This window comes from Oryctolagus cuniculus, chromosome 10 (assembly GCF_964237555.1).
Source record: "Oryctolagus cuniculus chromosome 10, mOryCun1.1, whole genome shotgun sequence".
Taxonomy (NCBI): domain Eukaryota; kingdom Metazoa; phylum Chordata; class Mammalia; order Lagomorpha; family Leporidae; genus Oryctolagus; species Oryctolagus cuniculus.
This window is the reverse complement of record NC_091441.1, coordinates 112,000,463-112,027,158: the sequence shown is the minus strand read 5'-3', so window position 1 is coordinate 112,027,158 and position 26,696 is coordinate 112,000,463. Positions and strand designations below refer to the sequence as shown.

General features: G+C 48.2%; 2 protein-coding genes across 8 annotated transcripts in view; both read right to left on the bottom strand.

Moving 5' to 3' along the window:
* Positions 1–1,131: 1,131 nt before the first annotated feature.
* Positions 1,132–14,064, bottom strand: LOC138844134 (uncharacterized protein C3orf86-like). 3 transcript variants are annotated; one of them, XM_070051039.1, is made up of 3 exons: positions 10,931–14,064; positions 9,929–10,115; positions 1,132–4,995 (listed from the first exon to the last, which is right to left on the bottom strand). In XM_070051039.1, exon 3 carries the CDS (start codon positions 4,991–4,993, stop codon positions 4,490–4,492), a length of 504 nt encoding a protein of 167 aa, XP_069907140.1. In that variant the 5' UTR covers positions 4,994–4,995; positions 9,929–10,115; positions 10,931–14,064; the 3' UTR covers positions 1,132–4,489. The 3 variants fall into 3 exon arrangements, with proteins under 3 accessions (XP_069907140.1, XP_069907139.1, XP_069907141.1); XM_070051038.1 differs by lacking the exons at positions 9,929–10,115; positions 10,931–14,064 and adding an exon at positions 8,234–8,400; XM_070051040.1 differs by lacking the exons at positions 9,929–10,115; positions 10,931–14,064 and adding an exon at positions 7,946–8,227.
* A 1,111-nt stretch (positions 14,065–15,175) lies between these two features.
* ZNF445 (zinc finger protein 445) overlaps positions 15,176–26,696 on the bottom strand; it is a 44,798-nt gene continuing 33,277 nt past the window's right edge. For all 5 annotated transcript variants that reach the window (XM_051852577.2, XM_051852574.2, XM_008260357.4 and 2 more), the window contains 5 exons: positions 24,615–24,783; positions 24,186–24,280; positions 23,774–23,900; positions 23,175–23,285; positions 15,176–22,144 (listed from right to left, as the gene is read on the bottom strand). In XM_051852577.2, the coding sequence (XP_051708537.2) occupies positions 19,980–22,144; positions 23,175–23,285; positions 23,774–23,900; positions 24,186–24,280; positions 24,615–24,783 (2,667 nt within the window). In that variant the 3' untranslated portion in view covers positions 15,176–19,979. The remainder of the gene's footprint in view (positions 22,145–23,174; positions 23,286–23,773; positions 23,901–24,185; positions 24,281–24,614; positions 24,784–26,696) is intronic.

Sequence of the window (26,696 nt, the reverse complement as noted above, 5' to 3'; positions counted from 1 at the left end):
GCGAGTTATTGGCAGTTTCACAACCGCCGCGGACTAACAGGAAATTACAAGACCTGGAGACCTGTGGACGCCCGTCTGACCTCCCCCCGCCTAACAGCAGGGAAATGTCTCTTGCCACTCAGAACTGGCGCAGCGCGGGCCCCTCTACCCCTTGGTCTCCAAAGGGCTGAGTGTGCCAGTGCTGGGCTAGGGCCGTCCCCAGAAAGCTGGGGCCCCTCCGCTCCAGCTGCCCAGCCAGGGAGGCATGTGTCCAAAGTCTGCTCAGGCCCTACTTCCTCTCAGAGGCCTCCACCTCCAGGCAGCTTCCCTGAGCTAATGAGAGCACTGCACTTTGAGGGATGGGCAGGATAAGAGGGGCCAGGACCAGCTCAGTTTGGGATCCTAAAGGATTGGCTGCACAGCCCAGGCAGAGGTCCCGGGAGTGACCCCTTCCAGTTCAGGTCACTTGTCCAGCCTCCCAGTCTCCCCTCCCCCACACTAACTCAGCCTCTTCCACAGAGGCCAGCAACCCAGCCTCCAGCTACCCTGGAGGGTTCTGTCCAGGCTTCCCTGAGCATCCATTAGACCACATCAGGTCTGCAGAGACAGATGGGCCTGGCGCTCCAAGCTCTGGGAGAGATCATGTCCTGGCATGCTCCCATCCACAGACCAGGGAGCAGATGCCAAAGACTGGGCCCAGCAGCTGCCTGACCACAAATTCCTGACCTGTTCCAAGACCACCCGTCACTCATCCATGTCACCTGGCCAAAGCCCAGCCTGCAGCCCCCTGACAACAGTGCCATCACTGCCAGTGCCTATCCTTTGTGTAAGAATTGGCCCAGGGGCCGGCGCTGTGGCATAGCTGGTGAGGCCGCCGCCTGCAGTGCCAACATCCCGTATAGTTGCCAGTTCGAGTCCTGGCTGCTCCACTTCCACTCCAGCTCTCTGCTGTGGCCTGGGAAAGCAGTGGAAGATGGCCAAAGTCCTTGGGCCCCCGTACCTGCATGGGAGACCTGGAAGAAGCTCCTAGCTCCTGGCTCCCAGCTTCAGATCAGCACAGCTCCAGCTGTTGCAGCCATTTGGGGAGTGAACCAGCAGATGGAAGATCTCTCTCTCTGCCTCTGCCTCTGCTAATGAGAGCACTGAGATGATTTCCTGTGGAGGCAGTGACCGCAAAGGAGCCGAGGGGTTGGGGAGGGACATCAGAGGCCCGGGTCCAGCTCTGAGTCCCAATCCTCTGGCCTCACATGAGACCTGTCTCCAGCAGCTGGTTCTGGCCCATGCTGTCTGCATGCCAGGCTGCCCTTAGTCCCCGGCAGGAGTGGCAGGTAGATCCTGTGGACATCCGCAGGGTGGGAGACACTGAGGCCTGTCCAGATGCTGTTTGCACACCCCCAGTGATGGAGAGCTCATTCCCTCCCCAGGCAGTGCTCAAAGCAGTGTGTAGCCCTGAACAAGCAGACGCTCTCTCCAAATGGAGCCAAAGTCTGCCTCTGGGGCTCCCCACTGAGCTCCTGCACTGGCCCCACAGTTGCTGTGGGACAGCTCCTCCTCCAGTCACCTCAGCACGTGTCCCGCAGACAACCTGGTGCACCCCTGCCTCTGCCTCGGACAGGCCACGCATGCCTGGGTGCAGACTGCTCAGGGGAGACAGAGGCCTGCCCTTGGGTACTGGTCTGAGTTGCAGGGTGGCAAGTCTGGCTTGCCTGAGTGGGATGGGGAACAGCCACCAGGAGCAGGCCAGGGTACCCTCCTCGCCCAGGCCTGGCAGTGTGTGGCCTGGGATCCCCAGGGACAGGTAGCTCCTAGGATCTGCCCCCAACTTCCACTTCAGCCATTGGGAAGGCAAAACATGAATTCCATCAGCAAACAACAGAACCCTCAGTCAGAGGCAGAGACATGGACATGGACAAAAGGGCATGCAGGTCTCCCATCCACACGTTCAGTCCCCGGATAGCCCGGCCTCAGCCTGGACTGGGCCAGAAGCCGGGAACTTGATCCAGGTCTCCCACATGGATGGCAAGGACCCAGCCGCTGGAGCCATCACCTGCTGCCTCACAGGGTCTGCCCTGTAGGAGGCTGGAATCAAGGGCCAGAGCCAGCAAGTGAATCCGGACACTCCAATATGGAACATGGGCATCTTAACCACAAGACCAAATGCCTGTCCCTCCGTAGCTCGGATAGTCACAAAGCCCCACTCGTGCCCCTACCCTGCTGTCCACACACACACACACTGGCCTGCGACTTGGGCCCAGGGTGAGCTCTGTGGAGCTGTTTTGGGCTTGGCTTTAACTGCTAGGCTCTTGTCAGTGGCCTGCGTGGAGGGTCCACACCCACTGCTGCTTGGCTTTCTGGATCAGAGACCCTGAGAGCTCAGACTGATGGCTATCTTGCAAGTGGGCAATCCATCCAATCTCGAAAGGAAATTCCTGCCCCACTTTTATTACGTCATCAGCAGGCCTGCTGGGTCACAAGCTGGGGGACTGAGCCACACTGGCCTGAAAGGACTTCCTTTGTCTGGGTGTCTGTTCAGGGCATTAGTTGTCCTGAGAATTCCACTGGTGTCACTGAGCTGTGATCCCACACCATGCTGAGCCCAGCTCCCTGTTGAAGGCTCAGCTTTTACCTTGCTGAGAACTCCTGAGATACCTGCTGGGACCCTTGTAAGCTGGATGAACATGAGGCTAAGTGGCCACGTAGGTCAGGATTCAGTGGTCCTGCCAGACAGGGCACCACTGCCTGCCCAGCCAGGACCAGGGTCCTGATGACCTCCGAGCCCTCTCTGCCTTCCAGCCTCACCTGCTCAGCATCCTGTGCATCTCGTGACTGCAGACCATGGCTGCCCATCAGCAATGACACCAAGGACTTGATCAAGGACACCCTGCATGGGGCCTGGAGACAGCAAACCAGTCCACCCACTGCCCTGTGGACCAGCCAGGCCCTGCCCTCTGCCACGCTCAGAAGCAGCCTGGCCTTGAGATCTGCTGACCCAAACCTAGGCCTGACCTCCAGGCTTCCACCCAGCCCATCACTGAGCACACGGGCACTGCCCAGGAGACTGGGCAGGCCTGGTGGACAGACCTGCTCTCCCCTGCACTGTGCATGGAGGAAAGCTGAGGCCAGGGGAGGCAGGGTCCACATTGGCCACGGAATCAGGACTGGACTCCAGGCGAGTGCTCCCCAGCCCAGAGAACTGGGCTTCACAGGGTCCTCAGCCTTGTCCACCTGTGGCCCCCGCCACATAATGGGGTGGGCAGGAGGCAGGGGGGGTTCTCAGGGCAGCCAGGATGCCCCATGGCCTCATTTCCTGGGGTAATTCAGAAGCCATAGGAAGGAGCAGGAAGCCACTCTGAGCCTGGACGTCCAAGCTAGCCCACCTGGAAGAAGGGCCCTGGTGCTCCTGGCCCAGCCAAGAATCAGATGAGGGCTGGAGGCTGCCTGTGTGGGGTGACTCCAGGGCCAGGGCTGACACAGCCTACAGGGGGAGCTGAGGGAAGGGAGGGGGTCTCCTCTATGGGGTAGGCATCCGTGAGCCAGAGGCTTTGGGGTCTCCTCCACTGCATAGTCATTCTCTTCCTCACCCCCAAAGTCTACTTCCTCAATGCCTAGCAAGTCAAGTTCATGTGGCTCAAAGCCAAGGCAGGGGCACAGTGCCCCCTGGGCAAAGCTGACAGCAGGGCTACAAGGCGAGCTAAAGGGCAGAGGTGCCAGCTAGCATGGGTGCTGGCTCCTGGCCACACCATTCCAACACGGCTCTGCGTGCCCCACCACCCTGTAGCATCGCTGACACACTGAGTCCGCCCTAAGCAGACACTCCAACTGCAGCTGCTCTGTGACGACCGGGACCCAGCCGGATCTGCACCGGAACTCCAGCAACTTCTCCAACAGCTCCTCCCCAAGGCTCCCCATGGCCCTGGGCCTGCCTGCCTGATACGGGGTGAAGTCCTCATGGGTGCAGCTCCCCACTGCTCACCACTCCATTCCCAGAGGGCTGAGAGCAGCAGCCAGGACTAGGGCACATGCTGCCCACTTCCCACTAAGGCATCATCCAAGCCTGTTGCATCAGCAGCCCAGGAAAATCACAGAGCCGGGGATGAGGGTCTGTCCAAAAGGCCAGTGTCCACCCTGGCTCCTTCCACTCTTAGCTCTGGCCCCTCACTGCCCTGGAGATGACCCAGGCCATGCCCCAGGGACACTGGGCCTGAGGGTTCTACTCTTCCTGCCTGGTCCCCATCCCCACCCGTGGAGGTCTCCTCTGCCTATGGCTTAGACACCAGCATCAGAACAGCCTTGCCGACCCATGGAGCTAAGAGGGGAAAACCCAGATGGTCAGGAGGCAAATGAAAGTCTAGAAGAGATCATGTGTCAAAAATCTAAACACAGTTTATGTTGGGTTTGAAAGCGTTTGGCAAGGTCCTCACAGAGCATAAAGGTGCACAGGAACAGGTGTGGCTGCCCCAGCCACGGATGGCTCAGAAAGCTGCTTCAGGGTGCAAACACTTCCCGAGGCTCAAAAGGAAAATCGGTTGTTTCCAGTAATAACATTTTTCAGCTTGCAGGTGAAGGCCCAAGGGCTGGAAGGATGGGGAGAAAAGGTGGCCACGGATGACCTCTGGCCCAAGCCAAGGGGGCCGAGTGTCAACAGAGCGCCCCCTGGTGCTGAGATGGTGGCGGGGAATGCTGAGAACTGCAAGGGGCTCCTGGCTCCAGTGTTAGCCTGGCCTTCTGTGGGTGTCCAAGGGAGGGAGTCTCTTGAGCTCTTGTCTTTCAGTGATGCTGTGGGTAGAGGCGAAGGGACAGGCCTCTGTGCAGGGGCGGCGAGCAGGTCCTGGGGACAGGGAGGAGCCCCCTGCACGCCCCCATGCTGAGAGCCGGACTTCTCTTGTGGTGTTTCAGGAGCAGCTGCAGGCATGGTGGCCTTCCATGGTGGGTAGGTGACTTCTCCAGTTATCTCATTGACCCAGAAAAACGTATCTAGAGGTTTCTTCCCCGATACGAACTGACTCCTGGACATCTCTACGAGGGAGAAGAGCAAGACAACAGGGAGATCTTCCAGTCTTCCCTCCTTGGGGGTGGAGGCTTAGAAGGGGCCTCACACGCCTCGGCATCCCAAAACCCAAAGCTGCACCTGTCGGGGGATGCAGTATCCCCAGTGCTACAGACAACTTCCAGGACTAGGAAAAAGCCCAAAGGGAGGCGCAAGATCCATGCTAGAGTTTTGTTTTGTTTTCTTCCTCTTTCTTTAAATGTTTATTTGCTTATTTACTTTTTATTTCAAAAGGGGACAGAGAGAAAGAGAGAGATCTTCCATCCACTGGTTCACTTCCTAAATGCCTTCAACCACCAGGGCTGAGCTACACCAAAGTCAGGAGCCAGTAGCTCCATTCTGGTCTCCCACAGGGGTGGCAGGGGCCCAAGTATTTGGACCATTTTTCCCTGCCTTCCCAGGCTCATTGGCAGGAAGATGGGCCAAAGCAGGAGCCAGGGCTCCAACTAGCACTCCAGTATGGGATGTGCTGGCATCGCAAGGCAGTGGGCTCAACTCACTGCACCACAACTCCAGCCCCTTGCTTTGCTTTTCAATATTTTCAATCTCCACATCCTCAGGTTGAACATCCATGGATTCAACCAACTATTGGTTAAAAAATAAATAAATAAATAAATAAATAGTCTGTATCAAGCATGCACAGACATAGGCCTTGTCAGTATTTTCCACACAGAGAATTCAGGGGGCTTCAAAAAGTTTGTGGAAAAATGGTATTAAAATATAATGCACATTTTCCATGAGGTTTTGAAGGTCTGTCATACAATGTAACAACAACTTACATAGCACCACGTTGTATTAGGCATTATAAGTCATTTAGAGATTACTTAAACAACACGCCAGGATGTATATCAGTGACAGACAAATATATAAGCAAACCTAGCATCCAAATATTTTGATATCTGAGGCAGGGGGTTGAGGAGGTAGGGAAAGTCCTGGAACCAATTCTGCACAGATCTGAGGGAGGACTGGCTACTGAGAATGCTATACATCCTGACCTGGATCCTGTGTGTGTGTGCATGTGTGTGTATACACTAACAATTTCATGAAACAAAGTTATGTGCAATGGTCTTTCATATTTTCTTTTTTTTAAAGATTTTATTTATTTATTTATTTGAAAGGTAGTTACAGACAGTGAGAGGCAGAGGCAGAGAGAAAGCTCTTCCCTCTGCTGGTTCACTCCCCAAATGGCCAAAACAGCCAGAGCTGTGCCGATCTGAAGCCAGGAGCTTCTTCTGGGTCTCCCATGGAGGTTCAGGGGCCCAAGGACTTGGGCCATCTTCTACTGCTTTCCCAGGCCATAGCAGAGAGCTGGATTGGAAACGGAGCAGCCAGGACTAGAACTGGTGCTCAAATGGGATGCCAGTGCCGCAGGCAGAGGATTAACCTACTGTGCCATGGTGCTGTTTCCCATCTTTTATATTTTCTATGCAATTAATTCTACTATATTCCTTAAGAAAATGTTGTTTGCCACATGTAAAAACTCATTTTATCCAAAAGTTATTTAATTACAACTTGGAAAATGGTCTTGGATTAAGAGAATGCAGAACGTTGAATCCCATACAGAAAGACAAAAAAAATCACTCATGCAAGTTTTACAAAAACATGACCATGTGTGGTCAACAGAATGGTCCACCAAAAACAGCTATGCGCTGATACATGGAACTTGTGAATATATTGAGTTCTGTGGCCAGAGACTTTGTAAATGTGGTTTAAAGCACGGCCCTCAAACTAGGGATATTATTCCAGGTCATCCAGGTCAATCTGATCACTCCAGCCCTAAAAATTAGCACGATTTCTCTGACTGGGTCAAGGAGAGATGCCACAGTAGGAGAAACGAGATTCTAAGCATGAGGAAGACTCAGCCTGCCATGGCTTGCTTGATGCTGGGAAGTGCCTAAGTAGAAACCATGAGAAAGAAATTCTCAGGGTGGGTGTTTACTTGAATGGTTATGAAGCCTGTGTTCCTTGGGGCCAGTGTTGTGGCACAGTGGGTTAAGGAACCACCTGTGATGCCAGCATCCCATGTGAGCACTGGTTCATGTCCTGACTGCTCCACTTCCAATCCTGCTCCCTGCTAATGCCTCTGGAAAGCAGCAGATGGTGGACCAAGTTGGGCTCCAGCCAACCCCTACGGGAGACCCAGATGAAGCTCCTGGCTCCTGGATTCGGCCTGGCCCAGCTCCAATCATTGAGGCCATTTGGGGAGTGATCCAGCAGATGAAAGATATCTTGCTCTCTCTACGTCTCTCCTCTCTGCAACTCTGTCTTGCAAATAAATGAATCTTGAAAGAGAGAGGAGGGGAGGGGAGGGGATAGAGAAGAGAGACAGAGAAGAGAGAGGAAGAGAGGGAGGGAGGAAGCCTGCATCCTACATTAAATTGCCTGGGTCTGACGAAAGAAGGGAGGGAGGGAGGGAGAGAGGGAGGAAGGGAGGGAGGGTCGGTCTTACATTAGATTGCCTGGGTCTGACACCTGACTCTAATCTCTGGCCAATGCAGACCCTGGGAGGCAGTGGTATGGGCTGAAGTGATTGGAGTTCCTGGAGATCTGGATTAAGTCCCAGCTCCTAGCTTCAGCCCACAGGCATGTAGGGAGTGAACCAGTAGGTGGGAGACCTCAGTCTGTCTCTCCCTCTCTTTCTCTTTCTCTCTGCCTCTTAAATAAAGAAAAGGGGGAGGGTAGAATTCTCAATAAAATGAAGGATCCTTCCCTGGAGCCCTTGGTAAGAGCCCAGGCCGACAAAACTTGATGGTCTTGTGAGACTCTAGGCAGAATATCAAACTCCTAACTCTAAACGGGTGTTGCTCCAAGCAGCAACGTCTGTGGCCATCTATTACAGGAGTGATGGGACACACATAGTGTGGGCCAACCTGGGACCCACACAGGACGGGGGCTGCAAGGCTGGGAAACTCTACCTACTTGCTTTCCCTCGAGCTTGCTAACTGCTTCACCTTCACGAGAACAGACACGGTGACTTGTTGCCCCTGAGAAACTTCAAGTTTTGCTACTTGATACATCGACCAGCAGCATTCAGGGTTCTGACACCTGCATCCTACGTGGCGTGGCGTTTCCCCCACCATCCCCTGGTGGCCCACGAGGCTATGGGGGAGTCAGCACGTCATGCAATGATTCCTGGATCACAGCAGGGACAAGGAGTGCTGGCCAGGAGCCAGGGGACTACACAGGTCTGAATGGCTCAAGGCTCACCTTCCGGAAGGCTCTGCGGTGGAGGAGTCTGGGGAGGGAGTTCCAGAGAGCAGGGGAGCTTCGGAAGGCATTAGGAGGCTCCTAGCAACCTGATCATTATTGTGTAAAGCACTTTCTGCCCTATCCCAGGCTGGATACCGCCTGGCACTGTCAGAATCCTCCAGAGCAGCAGCACACATACCTGCTCCAGCGCTCTCAGGCATAATGACCCCATCCACAACCTAGGGCATCCCTGGTGTCACCACTGCCTTCTTCTCCCCAAAGCTCCTCATGTCTGGTATGACCTCTGAAATAGTTCAACACCGAAAACTGAAAGCTTTGGGGGAATTCTTATCAATTCCTATTCATGTATCTATTACCCTTTCCAAAAAAAATCTTAAAAACACACACACACGTGTACACAGTGGCTGGTGCTGTGGCGCAGCAGGTTAAAGCCCTGGCCTGCAGTGCTGGCATCCCATATGGGCGCCAGTTCAAGTCCCGGCTGCTCCACTTCTGATCCAGCTCTCTGCTATGGCCTGGAAAAGCAGAAGAAGAAGTCCCAACTCCTTGGGCCTCTGCACCCACGTGGGAGACCTGGAACAAGTTCCTGACTCCTGGCTTCAGGATTGGCACAGCTCCAGCCATTGTGGCCATCTGGGGAGTGAAGCTGTGGCTGGAAGACCTCTCTCTGTCTCTACCTCTCTAACTCTGTCTTTCAAATAAATAAAATAAATCTTTAAACACACGCACACAAACACAAACTATCTAGGGATTAGCACTATGGCATAGTGAGTTAAGCCACTTCTTGGGATGCCTATATCCCGTATCAGACTGCCTGGGTTTGAATCCCTACTTGTTTGTATCTTGGGAGGCAGGGGTAATGCTCAAGTACTTGGGTCCCTGCCACCCACATGGAGATACAAATGGAGTTCCTGTCTCCTGGCTCCAGCCTGGTTCAGCCCTGTTACCTCTCAAATAGGTGAACCTTAAAAATAATTTTTAAAAAAACCCAGTGGCCAGTGTTGTGGCACAGTGAGTTGTGCTGCTGCCCATGATGCCAGCATTCTATATGAGTGCCAGTTCAGGTCCTGGCTGCTCCACTTCCAACTGGGCTCCCTGCTGATGTGCTTGGGAAAGCAGTAGATGACACAAATGCTTGGGTGCCTGCCACCCATGTGGGAGACCTGAAATTCCTGGCTCCTGGCTTTGGCCTGGCCCAGATCTGACTGTGGCAGTCTTTTGGGGAGTGAACCAGCAAATTGAAGATGCCTCTCTCCAACTATCTAGCTAGGTACTATATTCCTCTCTGTATTGCTCTGCCTTTTAAATAAATACATAAATCTTAAAAGCAAAATGAATTAGGCAGGGGCAGGTATTTGGCCTAGCACTTAAGACACTGGTTAGGATGCCCACAACACCTGGCTCCTGCTCCGGATTCAAGCTTCCTGCTAATGAAGACTCTCCGAGGCAGCAGTGATGCCTTGGGTAACTGGTTCCCTGTCACTCATGTGGGAGACCTGGATTTAGTTCCCAGCTTCTGCTTTGGGTTGGCCCAGTCCCAGCCTCTGCAGTCAGTTGGGGAGTAACTGGAAACTCTCTTTCTCTGCCCATGGAATTTAAAATTAAAAATAATACTAATTAGGGGGAAAGTATGAACATTTGGCCTAATGGTCAAGATGATGGTTAAGAGATCCAAGTTTCGTCTGAGATTACCTGGTTTCCATGCCTGGTTCCAGCTCCAGACTCCAGCTTCCAGCTGATGTGAACTCTGGGAGGCACCAGTCACAGTTCAAACAGGTTCCTGCCACTCATGTGGGAGACTTGGATTGAATTCCTGGTGCCTGGCTCCTGGCTGTGGCCCAAGCGCACCCTGGTTGTTGCAGGCATTTGACCCTGGAGTCTAAAATCCCAAAAGATCAAAATCTCAACAATGTCATTTAGGAAAAAAATAAAAGAATTTTTAAAAAGGCATTTACCTATATTTTAAAAGAGATTTACTTGAAAAACATAAAGGACATTTCATAAGCTGCTTTACATAACAGCAATGTACATGGTTCCAAGCACAATAATAGTCACAGAGGCATAGCAGTTATGAGTGATATTCATATACAGTCCAGAAACAAAGGTATAAATGTGTATCACTATGGTTGGTAATTGTGTGCACCCCACTGCATAACTGTTGTCATCTCAAACACTTTGATGGACAGTGATGAAATGGATCAAAATTGCAAGGATTACCACCACAGATTCAGAGACCCAAAGAACCAGGATCTTGAGAAATTTGTTCTTTCACAAGTGCAGATGCACAAAAAGGGACATTTCTTCATTTACTAAGGAAGTTTCCACATTGTACACACGTGCACAATGTTCTCATACAAGTCAGCTTTGTAATAACCCACTTTTGCAAAGTCAAATTTGCAAAAAAAATACATTAAAACAAATGGAAATTCTCTGAGGATTTTTTTTACATAATTTACATCTCCATTACTGGAAATGACGCAAAGATGAAATACACAGCATAGCAAATTGTAAAAAGAAAAGAAAAATGCTGGCAATTCAAAATAGGAAAAAGCTAAAAAAAATTAAATCTGACACATGAGAAACTGCATTACAGGAATAGATTATGTGCAGCTGCATGGAATTAGTCCATGGGAGCGGCCCAATTTCCACAATCCTCAACTAACTCTGGATGTCTTGAATCCCAATGAATAGTACCTTTTTCCTTTTAGGTGATGCTCTCCTCCAAGAATATATCCACATTCATTTTCAACTTGGGGACAATCTTGTGGGAATTATTCTATGATCCGATGTACACCGACAGGACTATTCCAAATCCCATTTTCCCATCTTCCGTGCCATGTTTCTATATCGTTTTGTTATAAGGAAATCCACTCTGCATGCACTCCTTATTCAAATCACAAATTTGGTGAAAACAGCACTGGGGATAGAACACCAATATATTTGCCTAAATGTCTTATCCTATCATGCACATATTATCCAAGCTGACAGTAACTTTACTGGTTTCTTTGGGCATTGCCTTTTTCTTTTATTAAAAGCTCCTGAAATTTCATCAGCTGCAAGGAATGCCAATGTAGACAAGTGACACATCTTTAAATTGAATTTTGTGCCATTACCATTATCACATGGCCAACATCATCTAAATTTTCCACCAAATATATCAGGCTGAGTAGAAAAAACAAACTGTATTGGTAACAATTGGAAATTCACTTTTAGAAGTTTAATCTCACCTAATTACAAATCTGTCAGTATGGTTTGGTGAATTCATTGAAATCCATTTTCTTCTTTAAAGTCCACCAAATATTCAAATAACCGTTTTTAAACTGTTCTTGTTTTTTTCCAATCATTAATATATAAATGAGTGGGTGAGTTCTAGGGTCCATCAGGGGAATAAATTTTATCTATTTTATTAAAAACAGTAGGCACAGTTGTGAAAGTGCCATTCATTAGTCAATGTGAAGCACGTACTAATTTTTCTATGTTGGATTTAGTGGTAAGTGTAGGGGATTTATCCTCTTTGAGAGTCAAATCCCTAACCAAGAGTAGTTCACTGTTAAATCTGTGTTAACTATCACAGATTTAACTAGAGAAACCCCTATTATCAGAAAATTTCTTAGGTTCAAGTCTCTAAGCTTCTTCAAGTCTGTTCCCTGATATTTTTTGAAGAGAAGTGTGGTGCTATTTGTCAAGGTACAGTAGTCCATGACTGAATAATCTGGCAATGAAAAACACACTAATCCCTCCCCAAGATTTTAGCCTGCCTTCCCTCCTCCCCCCAACAGAAACTGTGGTTTGGGGGATTTCAGCTTTCAGGATTTTCAGCATTTGGGGATTTATTATTTCAGGATTGTGATTTTCAAGACTTTGATCTTTAGGGATTCTTTCAGCATTTCAACACTTGGGATTACCAATGTTCTTGGGATTTGGATCAGCACCAGTGTAAAAGCTGTGGTCTAGGTCTGACCTAAAGGACACCAGACAATACGAGGATACTTCAAAGGTTCAAGGAAATTGGAACTGAGTATATGTCAAGATTATATGAAATAAATTTCAATGCCCCTACATGTTTTATTGAAATACATCTACTTGTGTGTGCACATGCACAGGTATGTGTGTAGATTTCACTTAAGGCGTTGGCTCCTATGATTACGGGGCAAGTCCAGAATGTGCAAAGTGAACCAACAGGCTAGAGACCTGGGAGAGCCAGTGCTCCAGGTAGAGCCTGAAGACTATGTGCTATGGAACCAGGAAGCAGCAATGTTACAGATCCAGAATCCTCTCTTGCAGAATTCTCTCTTGTTCAGGGGAGTCCAGACCTTTGGTTCTACTTGGGTCTTCAACTAACTGGATGAGGCCCACCAAGATGATGGAGGGCACCTGCTTTACTCAAGTTCACCAACTTGAAGGTTAACTTCATCCAAAAACACCCTCACAGAAATACCCTTGTTTGAATCTCTGTTGTGAGCTGAGAATTACCTGAGAGTCCAGGGCAACCCTTTTGGAAAACAGCTTGGCAGTTTCCCAAAATGTTAAACATGGTTATCTTACATCCCAGCAAAAGTTATGTAAAACTGTCCGCTGTGATTTCCTTGAACATACAGAACTATTAAAAGAAGAAGAGAATTTTGAAAAATGTTCACACTGGCCAAATCAAGCCAGGCTTATTTCTTACACTCTAGCAGGTGGTCTCACCGCATTTTGAGTGGTTGCTCCTTCCTGCACAATCGGCAAAATGACCACAATATCATCAATATGGTGGACCTGTGTGGCAACCTGAGGGTGGAATGATGACTGGACAAACTGGATTTTGAGTAGGGATGTGGAGTTAATGTGGCCTTTAGGTAGGGTAGTGAAGGTCTATTCACCTGAAAGCAAACTGCTCTTCATGGTCTTCCCTAACAGATACAGTAATCGCAAACCAGGCGTCAGATGTGATTTGCTCAACATCTGCACTTGAGAGTCACTACTTGTGTCTTTCTCCAAGATTCAAACATTCTCCACAAGCCAAATAGGCAAGTTGGAAATGTGGCTTCAGGCCTTTGATGGTGGCATTGATCTTCATAGTCTCCAGAAATGCAGCATTCCTTTCGTTTCCTATTTGGAAAGTAGAGCAAATCCAGGGGGTACCACGCAGGCTAACAGCTTTTGCTCCATGGGACAGGAAACCAATGTGGGACTCCGGACTGTTGCTGAGCAAGTCAAATTATGCATTTTAGAAATGGGGAAATAACCACAGGATGGATTCAGGAAGCTGCTAGGCCTACTGTAAGATCAATCAGTTAAAACTCTGATCTACCTGACCACCACACACACATGCCCTGGGGGGCCATGGTGGCATTCTGAGTCTCCTGTAATCAGTGTTAACCAGAATCAGGGTCTGGCAATCCCAGAAAGGTCTGATTGTTTGCCCTTCCCAATGCACCACCACTCTGGTAATCAGCCCTCAATGCCTTTGGGGAAGGCCATGAAGATTAAAAGTATGCATTCTGCTCAGTCTAATTGGGACCTGGTCTACCCTTTTTTAAAGCTCTATGAACTAGCTCACTCTTTTTGGTGACTCAAGTCAAACCAGACTTCACCTGGAGCTTTTCCAGTAACTCAAGTAAAGTGCTAGTAGGCTGCCCATCCATTTGCTTTCCAGGGATTCTGGCCAGCTAGCCAACACCAAAGGTCTCTATGGGTCAGACTATTCTAATTACTGCTCCAGCTTCACTGTCATTATAGGCACACCTCTCATCTCAGATGACTCAAGCTTACCACATGCTCCCTCTCAAGATTCCATCACCCATGTGGTTCTTAGTTTTCATTTTAATTTGTCCTGTGCTATCTGGGACTTTCAGCATGAATTTATTTCTCAGTCTGATGAAGGAATGCCTCTGGACCCCCTTGGGGAGGGAAGCGGGTACTACATGATACACTCAAGCATTTCAATTTCCCTAACCATTTAAAGTATCTTCTTCTACAGAACAGCAAGGAGTTCCAGCATTTCAATTCATGTAGTGTAGGCTATGTTTGTGACCATATTTTTTGTCATTTTTTTAAAGATTTATTATTTATTTGAAAGTCAGAATTAGAGGGATCACACAGAGAATCTTCCATCCATTGGTTCATTCCACCAAATAGCCACAATGGCCAGGGCTGAGCCAGGCTGAAGCCAAGAGCCAGGAGCTTTTGAGTCTCCCCCGTGAGTGGAGGGGCCCAAATACTTGGGTCATCTTCCACTGCTTTCCTAGGCACATCAGTAGGGACTTGGATCTGAAGTGGATCAACTGGGACTAGAACCAGCACCCACATGGGATGCCAGCACTGCAGATGGCAGCTTAACCTGCTATGCCACAGCAGGCAGATCTTGTGGCCATATTTCATTCAACCAACAGGCAAGCAGTTAGAACCATTCTCAGTTTCTCAAAAACAATACACATCTCCACTGAATGAGCATGTATCAGTAAATTTAGCCTCATCTGACTTTAAACTTCTTCACTGATCCCACGCCCTTAAGACACATTCCTCATAATCAGCAAAATTATGCAGCTTGATGGGTATTGCCACAATCATCCTTTGAAGTCTACTGCACGAGTAGATGGTGTATTAGTTCTGGACAAGTGTCAATCCTCAGGACATGCCTTTATGTTCTTCAAGCAAAAAGAACTAGAAATTCCAGTTCAGCCTCCTTGTGACTCCTCCCCCATGGCCAAGACACCCCCATCAGCAGCTGGGCTCCTTCCACAGGCGGCCACAGGGCCCTTCCTCTGAGCTGACACTAGCACCAGCACAACAGTATTCCCCTTAAAGGTCAGAAGTGAGCTGCACGTCAATCCGTCATCTACCTTTAGTGACTTTAGTAACTTTTGTTTCTCCTTTGAAGTTGGCCCCTGGAAGGCAGGATCAACACACCGTCATCCAAAAAATGCTCAGATGTTGACACCAATGACACTGCACACATCAAGTAGCTCTGGTTTTTATTATGGTTATAGGAGGTTTTGCATAATATGACCTGCCCCCTCACACCATGAGGGAGTGCCTGGGCTTTCTTATTTTACACACATGTGGGGCAAAATGAGGTGAACTTGTAAGCTGTCGGCAGCCAAATACCAGAACTGAGGAGATATTCTATCACAGCTCCTCCAGCCCTGGCAGCTGTCCTAGATACAGGATACTACCTCCATAACACCTTTCTAGTTTCTCAAATTTATCTCATTAATTCTTTCAATTCATTGTTTAAATCAGTACTTCTGTTTCCAATGACCAGGCTGGTACAAATCTTGCAGTTCTTAGGTGGGCATTAACTTAGTAAGTACGGTAGAAGGTAGAAAGGTCGACAACCATGTCCATTCTCATCAGGATCTGTTTTCCTCATCAAAATTACGTACTGATAACTTCTGGATTCAACTGTTCTTCTTTATCAATGAAGAATTAAGGAAAATGGAGTTGTAATTTCTTATAAGCTGTCTCTCTTGGAGCTCATGCATCACAACATGGATAACATGATTTGTGATATTCCATCACAGATGTACTACTGTTGTTTAACCAATCCTTGATTATCAGCCATTTGTGCTGTTGCCAATTTTTGCAGGTGTATACACTGAAGCCTTGACAGTAAACAGCTCCCTCTTAGTAACATCACATAAATGGCAGATCCAGGATTTCTACATAGTCACAAGATGTCAGAGCCCATGCTTAAAAATACTTTTATTCTGAAATAGTTTAAGCCAATAGTTAAAAAGAACCCATCATATTGTCCTGTTAAGTCTTTACATTCTGATGCATCTGCATCAATTTTTAGAAACAAACTCCAAGTCCTACATCCCTTTCCAGATCTTATCAGCATCTCTCGCCCTGGGAAAAGGCAGAGTAGCAACGTGTACATATCATTCCAACACATGACTTTACACTTATTTCTTAACATTTGATTCCACAGAAATTATTGTGCAAAAATAGTAACACCACTGTTACATGCCAACAATGAGTACATGTCAGACTCTATTCTAAGTGATTTACATGCATTATTTCTTTAACTGGCCCCCCAACCCCTAATCACCTTTTGAGGCTTGTACTACTATTCCATTTAACCAAACATGAAACACAAATAAGAGATGTGCCCAGACCCACAGAATGCTTATTTTTGCAAAAGTGGTATATTGCATGTTGCTTCTCCAACTTTCTCTGCACGGTTTTGGATTTGTCTGTGTTGAAAGGCATAGTCCTCTTTCTAAAGTACCAAAAAACATTTACTTGTTCTTCTGCTGATGAAATGTAGGCTTTTGCCAATTTTGCTACCTAAATAACACTGCAATGAACAGTCTCAGTCATTTCTTTCTTCATACAGGGTTGCTCTATGATATATCCAGGAGTGGAGTTGCTAGCAAGTAGAATACTCACAACTTTGCAAGACTTCACAAACTGCTTGGCACAGCTGTCACAATTTCTGCTCCCAAAGCAGTGAATTCTCACTGTTCCACATACTTACCCACATTTGGGTTTTCAAAAACATGCCAACTTGACAAAGTGTGAGGTGATCCATGTTATTTTATAATTCCCACGTATTCTTCTCAGCACATGCCTGTCTTGTCTGATAGTCTCTGTCACCAACCATGGGGCTGACTCACCTAACAGGTGACCAAAAGACCTTCTGATATCCACTCTTCTCTGTGACTGTCCTCATCCATCTAACTCTCCTCAATCCCAACTTCAGTTCCTCCAAGGGAGCAGAGAAATGGGCCTGCATGCTCTCCAGATCAGTTTGGGGTACAAGATTTGAGAACTGGTGTCAAAGACAACCCAAATAGTCACCCGGAGCCATATGGATCAGAACCATCCATAGCTGGGCTCCTAAACAGCAGGTGTATTCCAGTCAACACTTCACACAAAAGCTACTTCCCAAAACTCCATACTTAAAACTAAATTCAGGTCTAGACTCAACAGAGGCAATTTTATGCAAAATCTCTGCATGGCCAACAGGTAAGTAAGTCCCCAACCTTGGACTCCAAGAGTTAATGGGTTTGGCTGTAGTGATGGGTGTTAACTGGAACACCAGGCAACAGAGTAACACAGGCCCCGGGGGGAAGGGTTAGGGAAGAGAGCTTAGATGGATGGGGACCTTGAGGAGGGAAGATCTGGAGCAGCAGGAACAGAGCTGTGGCACTCCAGGTGAAAGAGACAGCACAAGGCAAGACAGCCAACAGTGTGCATAGAGGAGCAATTAAGCCAAATACTGACTACACCAAAATGCTTAGCAGTTAGTTCCAAATAGACTTTTGCTTCTACCTTTTCAACTAATGTGCATTGACTCACTTTTCTGTAATAGACTGCATATAAATTGAAGATTATTTGAAAACTCAGGTTACTGAACAAAGTGCATTAGTAAAATTCAAAAGTATTAACAGTTTATTTCAACACAGAATTATTTCTGTTGATCTTGATTTCATCCTTTGTACATGTTAAAACCTATTTGGAATGTGCAAGCCCACCTCACTCCATAAAAATGACAGCAAAATTACTCCTATTGGGGCAGGAACTTTATGAGGTATCAGATTACACAAGGAGTGAAGAAAATATGGACAAAAGAGTAGTTCCGTGGTTTCAGCAACAACCAGTGTCGTGGGGGGTGGGGAGAGGGGGACCTCTGCGAAGGCTCTGGTCTGAGAGATCAACAACCTAACCCAGAGCCTTCATAAACCAGTCCCAGGAGTCAGATAGTACAGCTAGGTACATTAAAGAAAATTAACACACAATTCTGATGACTCACTGAAGATCACCCTGCCAAGAAAAGGAACACTGAGCTGGCACCCAAATCTGATCACTCCAAAGCCCTTCTCATGACCCTGGAGCCCAAGCACATAGGTCTCTGGCCTCTGCTCAGCCATATCCAGGGCCAGTCTGGGGCAGCACTGTCATGTGAAGAAATACTGATTCTAGGCCATGGGCAGCCACTGTTGCACAAACACAAGGGGATGGCAAAGCCAAATGACAAAGATGAACAGCCACAAGGACACCAACAGGAGATGCCTGTTCCACCCCTTGCCCATGCTGTGATATTATTCCACAGTACCAGAGGCTTCATGCTCACCTGCTACGGCAAACCAGGAGATAGGACGACTGTACTCTACCAAAAGACTGTCCAAGTTTGTTTCTTTCCATCATCACAATACAGCGCCTGTTCTGCAAATGCGCGCCTACTCATAGGCAAATGCAGTCTGAGATGTTGCCCAACTGAGACATTTCATCCTTGCATTTATAATCTGCATTCTTCAATCAACTGTAACAAATTTAATTTCCTTTAGAAATGTCACTCTTGTACCTTTGTGTTCTTGCTTTTTGCTTCAACACCAGTGGTTAAAAAGTCAGAGAGGGCACCTCTACCACAGGCCACCTTCTCTCTTAGAGGCAGCAGGCATGTGGTCTGGGTAACTTTAGGCTGAACCTGATGCCAGTACCAGATCTCACATGCCAAGATGGCTGTGAAGATGAGAAGGCACCTGCAGAGTGTTCAGCCTAAATACGGAAGTGCTAGTGGGTTAAAAAGTCCCATTTATAGAAACCGGCAGAAGTAACTGCATAAAAATCCTAATGGCCATGCCATCTTCCTGAGTCCTAGGTCTGTGATTGACCCTTGTAGATGTTTCAAATTCAGATCACATCACTCAACTAAAACTTTCCCAAAGAGCCCTCTCTGCTACCCACTATAAGACGTCCCAAGCCCCATGGATGATCTGCGATGCTCACCTAGCCCGTCTACCACCTTTCAGGCCCCCTCTCCTCCTCTTCCAGTTGGCTCACTCCATTCTACACCAGGACTTTCTTTCTATCTCTTGAAAATACCGGACAAGACCCCAGGTCCTCTGCCTCAAATTCTTAGATATCTACATGGCTCATTCCCTGACCTCTTTCAAGACTGCTCAAATTTTACCTTCTCAGCTGAGGGTCCCCTGATCACCCAAAATCACAACTCACCTCCAAATCCAACACTCCTCACTCTTCTCTGATTTACTGTGCCCACCACACACATCACTATCCAGAATACCGCATGTTTCATTTGTTCAGTGTCTGTACAAGATGCAATACAGGACAGACCACCTACGGGGTCTCCAGCACACACACTTGCGCCTGATATTAGGCAGGTGTTCAGCACATTTCTGCTGCTGCCTGTGTAGACTTGCCCAGTAGAGATGGTGGTAGGACATCAGGAGAGCTTCATTCTCCAAGTACTTGAGCCCAGCACCCTGCTCGCCTCCTCCTGCTGCTCAGACAACACTAGGCCTTTGGCAGATACATTCAAAAGCGGCTATGAAGCTGAAGATCCAGCCAGAACTCCCCAGAAGGCATCTAGAGAGATCAATTCTTGATGCTATTGCTTTTGATACCAACAGAACAGGCATTGTCACAGGCCAAGCTCAAAGAGAAATCTAGAATCCAACTGGCCTCTTCTCAGCAGCTACAGCCCACCAGGCCTCAAATATTTTGTTCAACAACAACAGGCAATGGTCTCTCTCTTTAGAGCTGTGGGAGCTGGCTGGGGAAGCCCCAGGGTGTTGTGCAGAGGCCACTCCTAGAGCCAGAAGAGCCCCAGCAGCCCTTTCCAGCAGGTGGGCTGGGGCCTCAGTGAGCTTGTAAATCCTCAGGACTCTGCCATCAGCTTCCAAAATACAAAGGGCGGGGCCCTTTGTGAAGGATTTCCCCATGACCGAAGGCTCTCTAGCAGGCTAGCTGGGGAGCACTCCCGACCCCATTGTCATCGTCAGGCCCTAGGCTAATCTCTAACATGATTTTTCATGTGCCGAGCCAGGTTTGAAGACCACCTGAAGGTCTTGCCACACTCTAGGCATCCGAAGGGCCTCTCTCGAGTATGAAATCTCTTATGACTAATGAGCTGCGAATGCTTGTTAAAGGTTTTCCCACATATGTTACATCTGTGGCACTTGCCCCCTTCAGGTATGTTCTGCAGTCTGGAGTGCCTGGAGCTCTGGTCAGCAACCTCCTTACAATCTTCCAGGGCCTTTTCCCCACTTGGTTTTAATTCCTGCACACTCAACCCAGTGTCCTGACGCGAAGATAACCCAGGCAAGCTGCACCCGGATGCTGCTGCTCTGCTGTGTTTTCTCTGATGAAGAGAAAGGGCATGTCTCCCAATGAAATCCTTGCCACACCACTGACACTTAAATGGTCGTTCGGTAGAGTGGACTCTCTGATGGTTAACAAGGCGGTAATTTCGAGCGTAAGATTTCCCACACAAATTACATTTATAGCGCTTCTCTCCGCTGTGTATCCCCTTATGATCTAAGAGACTTCTTTTACGTGTAAAGGTTTTCCCACATTCTTGACACCAAAAAGGCTTCTCATCAGTGAGGATGTTTGCTTTCAGAGTTGGCATATTCTGACCGTCATGACACTCATACTGTTTTTTCAGAGAGTGACGCCTCTGATGTCGGTAGAGATTGGAACTCCATCGGAAGGCCTTTCCACACTCCCTGCACTTGTAAGGCTTCTCTCTGGTGTGAATTCTCTGATGGGCAAGGAGGAATGAGTGATTGCGGAAGGCTTTGCCACACTGGCTACATTGGTAAGGCTCTCCTGTGGTGGGACTGCCCTGAGGAACTTGGAACACCTTGTCCTGACCAGAAGACGGCGTGCCCTCGGGCTTTCTTTTCATGGCATGCTTCTTCTTATGAACGATAAAGGCTGACCTATAGGTAAAGCCTTTTCCACACTCGCTACAGCGGTAGGGTTTCTCGCCTGTGTGACTTCTCTGATGATCGATAAGGGTCTTCTTTCGAGTAAAAGTTTTCCCACACTGCTGACAGGGAAAAGTTTTCTCCACAGCGGGAGCATCCTGGGGCTGACTGTAGTTCTTCTGCCTTGAGCTTTCTTGACATTTCTCTTGCTTATAAAACTTTTCCTCCTGGTGCAACCTCACATGACGAGTAAAGTTTGACCTCCACCTAAAAGTTTTCCTACATATGGTGCATCTATAGGGTTTCTCCTGAGTGTGAATCCTTTGGTGTTCCAGAACATATGCTTTACAATGGAAGGATTTCCTACACTGGCTGCAGTCAAATGATCTCTCGCTGTCTTGGTCTCTCAAATGATATTCAAACTCTGTACTGTAGGTGAGAACTTCTTTATACTGATCTGACTCGGGAAATTTCTGCTTTGTATGGGTTTCCTGATGCAGACGGTAGGCTGACAGGCGTTGGAAAGATTTCTCACATATACTGCATTTATAAGGTTTCATTCCAGTGTGAATCTTCTCATGTCGCACACAGTTTGAGTTCCATCCAAAAGCTTTCCCACACACTCTACATTTAAATGGTTTCTCTTGAGTGTGATGTCTCTGATGATACACCAAATGGGAGCTACGATTGAAGGTCTTCCCACAGTCACTGCACCTGTACGACTTCCTCACCAAGTGGAGATTCTGCCCATGCTGGTGATGAGAGCTAAGGCTGAAGCCTTTCCCACACGAGTCCCTTTCATTCCCTTTGAGCCCAGTATGAACTCTCTGATGTAGGCTGAACCCCCCGATCATGAGTCTGTGCCCCTTCCCATGTTTCTTGTAGTCATAATGGTGTGAACTCGTTCTGAAGTGTCTGCCACAGCCATGTTTAAGGGACTGCTTTCGTTTGGAAACTGTCAAACGTGTAGCATGTTTTAGATCACCACTGTTTCCTCCTCCAGACACTTTGGATTCCTTTCCATCTCTATCACTGCAACCAGTCTCTTCTTTCTTATCTCCCACTTGTATGAGGTTTCTACATTGCTCCTTTAACCTTTTCTTTTGCTCAGAAGATTCCAGGAGTCCCGTTCCCTCAGGAACACTTATTGCAGGACATACTGTTAGTACAGCACAAGTTTCTTTCTCTTCCAAAGGCTCCTGTTTTAAAATGAACTTGTCTGTCTGAATCTGGAGCTCACTTCCTGACAAAAAATAAACACAAGAGAATATACTCTTATTAAAAGAAAAAAACCTTTTTATTTGCTTGAGAAGCAGAAAGGAAAACACAGACAGATAGAGAGCTCCCATCAACTGGTTCATACCACATGTTCATAGTAGCTATTTTGTAAGGATATCGGCAGTCAGGCAAAAACCATGCATGTACAGTAATGACATTTTACTGCTCCTTGGTGCTTTGACCTGTTCCAAGAATGAGAAAAGAGTACATTCTTGGGGTGAGTGTTTGGTCTAGCAGTTAAGATGCCAGTTAAAAGGCCCACATCTTATATTAAAGTGTCTGGATTTAATTAGCGGCTCCAGCTCAATTCCACCTTCCCATCAAGGCAGACTCTGGGGAAGGCAGCATTACAGGCTCAACTCATTGAGTTCCTGCCACCTGCATGGGAGACCTGGACTGGGTTCCTTTGCTCCTGGCTTCAGCCTAGTCCAGTACTGGCTGTTGAAGGCACTTGGGGAGTAAACCAGAAGATGAAATATATCCCTCCCCAACTAAACCCACACCACTTGTCTGTTACTTTGCCTTTCAAATAAACAAATCTTGGGGGAAAAAAAAAATACTTTCCTTCTAGTGAACAGTGGAGTAAGTCCCCAGTGACACACCTGACCTTAAGAAAGGGAAGAGTATAGGTGGTATCTGGCACAGTGGTTAAGATGCTGACTGGGGTGTCCCCATCTCATATTAGAGTGTTCTGAGTTCAAAACTCAGTCTGGTTCTCATTCCAGCTTCCTGCTAATGTGCACCCTGGGAAGCAGCAGGTGATGGTTCAAGTAGTTCTGCCACCCAAGTGTGAGACTCATACTGAGGTCCTGGCTCCTGGCTCTGGCTTTGGCCTGGCCCAGTGAGGGCTGTTGCAGGCATCCAGGGAATAAACCAATGGACAGAAGATCTCTGTCTCTCTTTCAAGTAAGATGACAATAAATAAGTAATTTTCTAACTAAGAAAGGAAGAGTAGATACAGGAAAGATAGGACTGGTAGGTTCTCTGGAACTCACCGGCAGGAGCATCATCTGGCTCTCTCTTAGGCTGGGCTTCCTGGACATTCAGGCCCCATGGCTCTCTTGCTTCCAACCAGGAGATCAGAGCAGGTTTGCAGAATGGTCCCACTGCATAAAAGGGAATTGGATGGAAAGGGTGATGGATCACAGGAGACCCTCTCAAGCTAAGGAGGTAGGGAGGGGGAAAGTCCAGGAAGGCAGGTGGGAAAGAGCGAGGGCAGGAGGCCAAACAGCCATTTTCAGTAGTCCTGAGCTGACAGAGACAAGGAAAGCTAAGAGCAGTCAAAGGCGAAAGACTGCTAAGATTCTCCGGAGCTCAGAACCACACCACAACTCAATTTTTTCAATCAGCCAACATTTTTTTGAATGCCTTAAATGGACCAGCAACTTGAAATACCATACTTTTAATCTTTACAATAACCCAGTGTGAGGTACTACTATCCCCAATTTTCCAAAGAGGACACTGAGGTGACAGATCCAGTTGGTAGTTACAGAACTAGGATGAAACCAGCTCAGGCCCCTTTCCACACATCACAAAAAAAGCCAAGAAGGTAGAAGTCAAGGTAGAAAGGCATATGGGGAGATGGATGACTTACTCAGAGCAGAAAAGTTTCTGTAATTCTCTAGCATCACATCCCTGTACAGGTTCCTCTGAGCCGAGTCCAGCCATCCCCACTCATCCTGGGAGAAGGTCACCTCCACGTCCTTGAAAGCCATAATTTCCTGAAAAAACACTGTGGCCTAGAGCTGGTCCACAGCTCCCAGTTTCTGAGGAGCTGGGGCGGGGGAATGGGGCTGGCTCTGAGTGGGCACAGGATGGATATGGCAAAGGGGAAAAAGTGATCATCACCCTTTGGAAGAGTTCTAGGTCCTGGGGGATAATCTGGTCTCTGGAACATGGGTCTCTGCTCGTGAGATCACTGGACAGAGAAACTTAAGACGAGGTATGGTACTACATCAGGCAGTAACATGGAGTCATAGGGAAGGAGCAAAAGCCCTGTGGCTCACCTGGGGCTGGGCTGTCAGGGAACTTGCTGCCATCACCTGGTCTCCTGGGCTCTCCTCTCTCGGGGTAAGGGCAGGCACCTGAGCAGCATAGAGATCTGAAGGAGGAAAAGAACCATGAGAGCGCCGCTTGGCCCTAGATGCCCCACCGAGAAGCCCACTCTTCCCCACAGAGGACTCCTAGCCCCATGAGCAGGTAGGTGTTGCTAAACACCCAGACCACAGTCCCCAGTGTCTGTCAGAGCTGGGAAGGGAGCACAGGGGGACAACAGAAGGAACAGCTGGCCAGACATGGCTCACAGAAGAGATGGAGGACACTGAGCAAAGGGCCAGGCCAGAGTGCCTCAGAGAGAACGAATGGTGAAGACAACGTTACAGGAAGTTCAAAAGATGTGGCATAAGGCTGGGGTCTTGGAGCCAGGCGGCAAGTACCGGATTGCCCAGCCAGGAAGTCACGCACTCCTATTTCAAAGGGAGGCTCCAGCTGGTCTCCCAGAGCAGAGCCACTCCTGAGAGGTGAAGCAGGGGGCCATATCTTTGTGGATCGCAGGGCTCCTGTACCCATCCAATGCACATCTGGACTCTGGACAGGGCCTGGGTCCTGGTAAGAAGAAAATTTTGTGAGATGATTCTTCATGGGAATCAGAAAGCAAACTCAAGGCTCTAGAGGTCTTACGGCCTGTCTCTAAAGGGCGGTGGGGTGGGTGAGCCAGGCCTTTACCCCTTTAGGAAGAGCACAAAGGTCAAGGAGAAAGCCCAGGGAGGCCCCTCCCACCCCTCAGCCTCCCTGGGCTCTAACAAGGGCCATGGGGAGTCCTGGTGGAAACAGACTTCAGCTTAACATAAGCACTTGGCACGTCAGTACTGGCACTGCTGTCAGTCCTCAGATGTCAGGGGGCCCTCGTCCACTATTAGTCCCAGAGAGCTCAACAGATAATGGTTCACAACACAGATACAACTCAAGCGCTGCTCTGGGCACTGACACGTAAAATGATCTCACAGGAGAAAGGGAGCTCCTCCATCATAAACCTGACTGAAACAGCAACAGCTATAGAAAGGCTCTGGTAATTATGAGGATGAGCCTTGGAAAAAAGTCTCAGGCACAGAAATAGGACGTGCCCATCCAAGCAGAGACCAGGAAGCAAGCACTTGTGCTCTGGAAGTGCAGAGTGCTCTGGTCTGATACAGGCTGTTCTTCATGTAGACATGAACTCAGGAGGCTACAGCCAATGAATATCTAGCTTTTCTGGCCCTGTGGCCAAAGACATTCTCTATGCTGATACAGACAAGTCTCAGCCCCTGGCCATTAAATATCTGGTAGAATGATACAGACTAAAGATCATGAACAGACCACAGCAACCATCTCCTATTCCACTCAAACCCTACTAAAGGGAAAATTACAAACTTTCTCAGCACCTGTTTTTATGCACTGTGGTATTTTTGATGATTTTATGGCTTTAAATGCATTTTAAGCATTTATGTTCCCTTTCAGAATTTGGAAGGCTTTCTCCCAGTTCCCACTGTCTTCTAATTCCTAACCAGTTTTCAGCCAGTTCAGCCCTTTCTGCTCACTTGGCAATCTTTTCACAGATTTTAAAATCTTGGAGCCCTAAATGAACTGAATATAACCAAACCATAGATTAGGCCCTTTTGAACACCTCACTGTTTTAGTAACAATTATAAATAATCCTTTGGATTTTTTAAAAAATAGTACTCAATGCTGAACAAAAAAAAATTTTTTTCGACAGGCAGAGTGGACAGTGAGAGAGAGAGACAGAGAGAAAGGCCTTCCTTTGCCGTTGGTTCACCCTCCAATGGCCGCTGCAGCCAGCGCACCACACTGATCCGAAGCCAGGAGCCAGGTGCTTCTCCTGGTCTCCCATGGGGTGCAGGGCCCAAGGACTTGGGCCATCCTCTACTGCCTTCCTGGGCCACAGCAGAGAGCTAGACTGGAAGAGGAGCAACCAGGAAAGAATCCGACGCCCCGACCAGGACTAGAACTCGGTGTGCCGGCACAGCAGGTGGAGGATTAGCCTAGTGAGCTGCGGCGCCGGCTCAAAAATGTATTTTTTAATAGTTATATCTCGTGGCCGGCGCCGCGGCTGTCCCAGTTGCCCCAGGCAACTGTCCCAGTTGCCCCTCTTCCAGGCCAGCTCTCTGCTGTGGCCAAGGAGTGCAGTGGAGGATGGCCCAAGTACTTGGGCCCTGCACCCCATGGGAGACCAGGATAAGCACCTGGCTCCTGCCATCGGATCAGTGGGGTGCACTGGCCGCAGCATGCCGGCCGCGGCGGCCATTGGAGGGTGAACCAACAGCAAAGGAAGACCTTTCTCTCTGTCTCTCTCTCTCTCACTGTCCACTCTGCCTGCCAAAAATAAATAAATAAATAAAATAAAACCAGGTAGCATGCGCGATTGATGCAGTTCATTTAAAAAAAAATAGTTATATCTTGTACCGACAAAAGCTGGTAGACTATTTTCAGATGTGCTATTTGATCTAATTTTTATAATAAAT

Bases quoted from the DNA above. Each gene is read 5' to 3' on its own strand.
- LOC138844134 (XM_070051039.1), bottom strand. From the start codon at position 4,993: ATGTCCAGGAGTCAGTTCGTATCGGGGAAGAAACCTCTAGATACGTTT.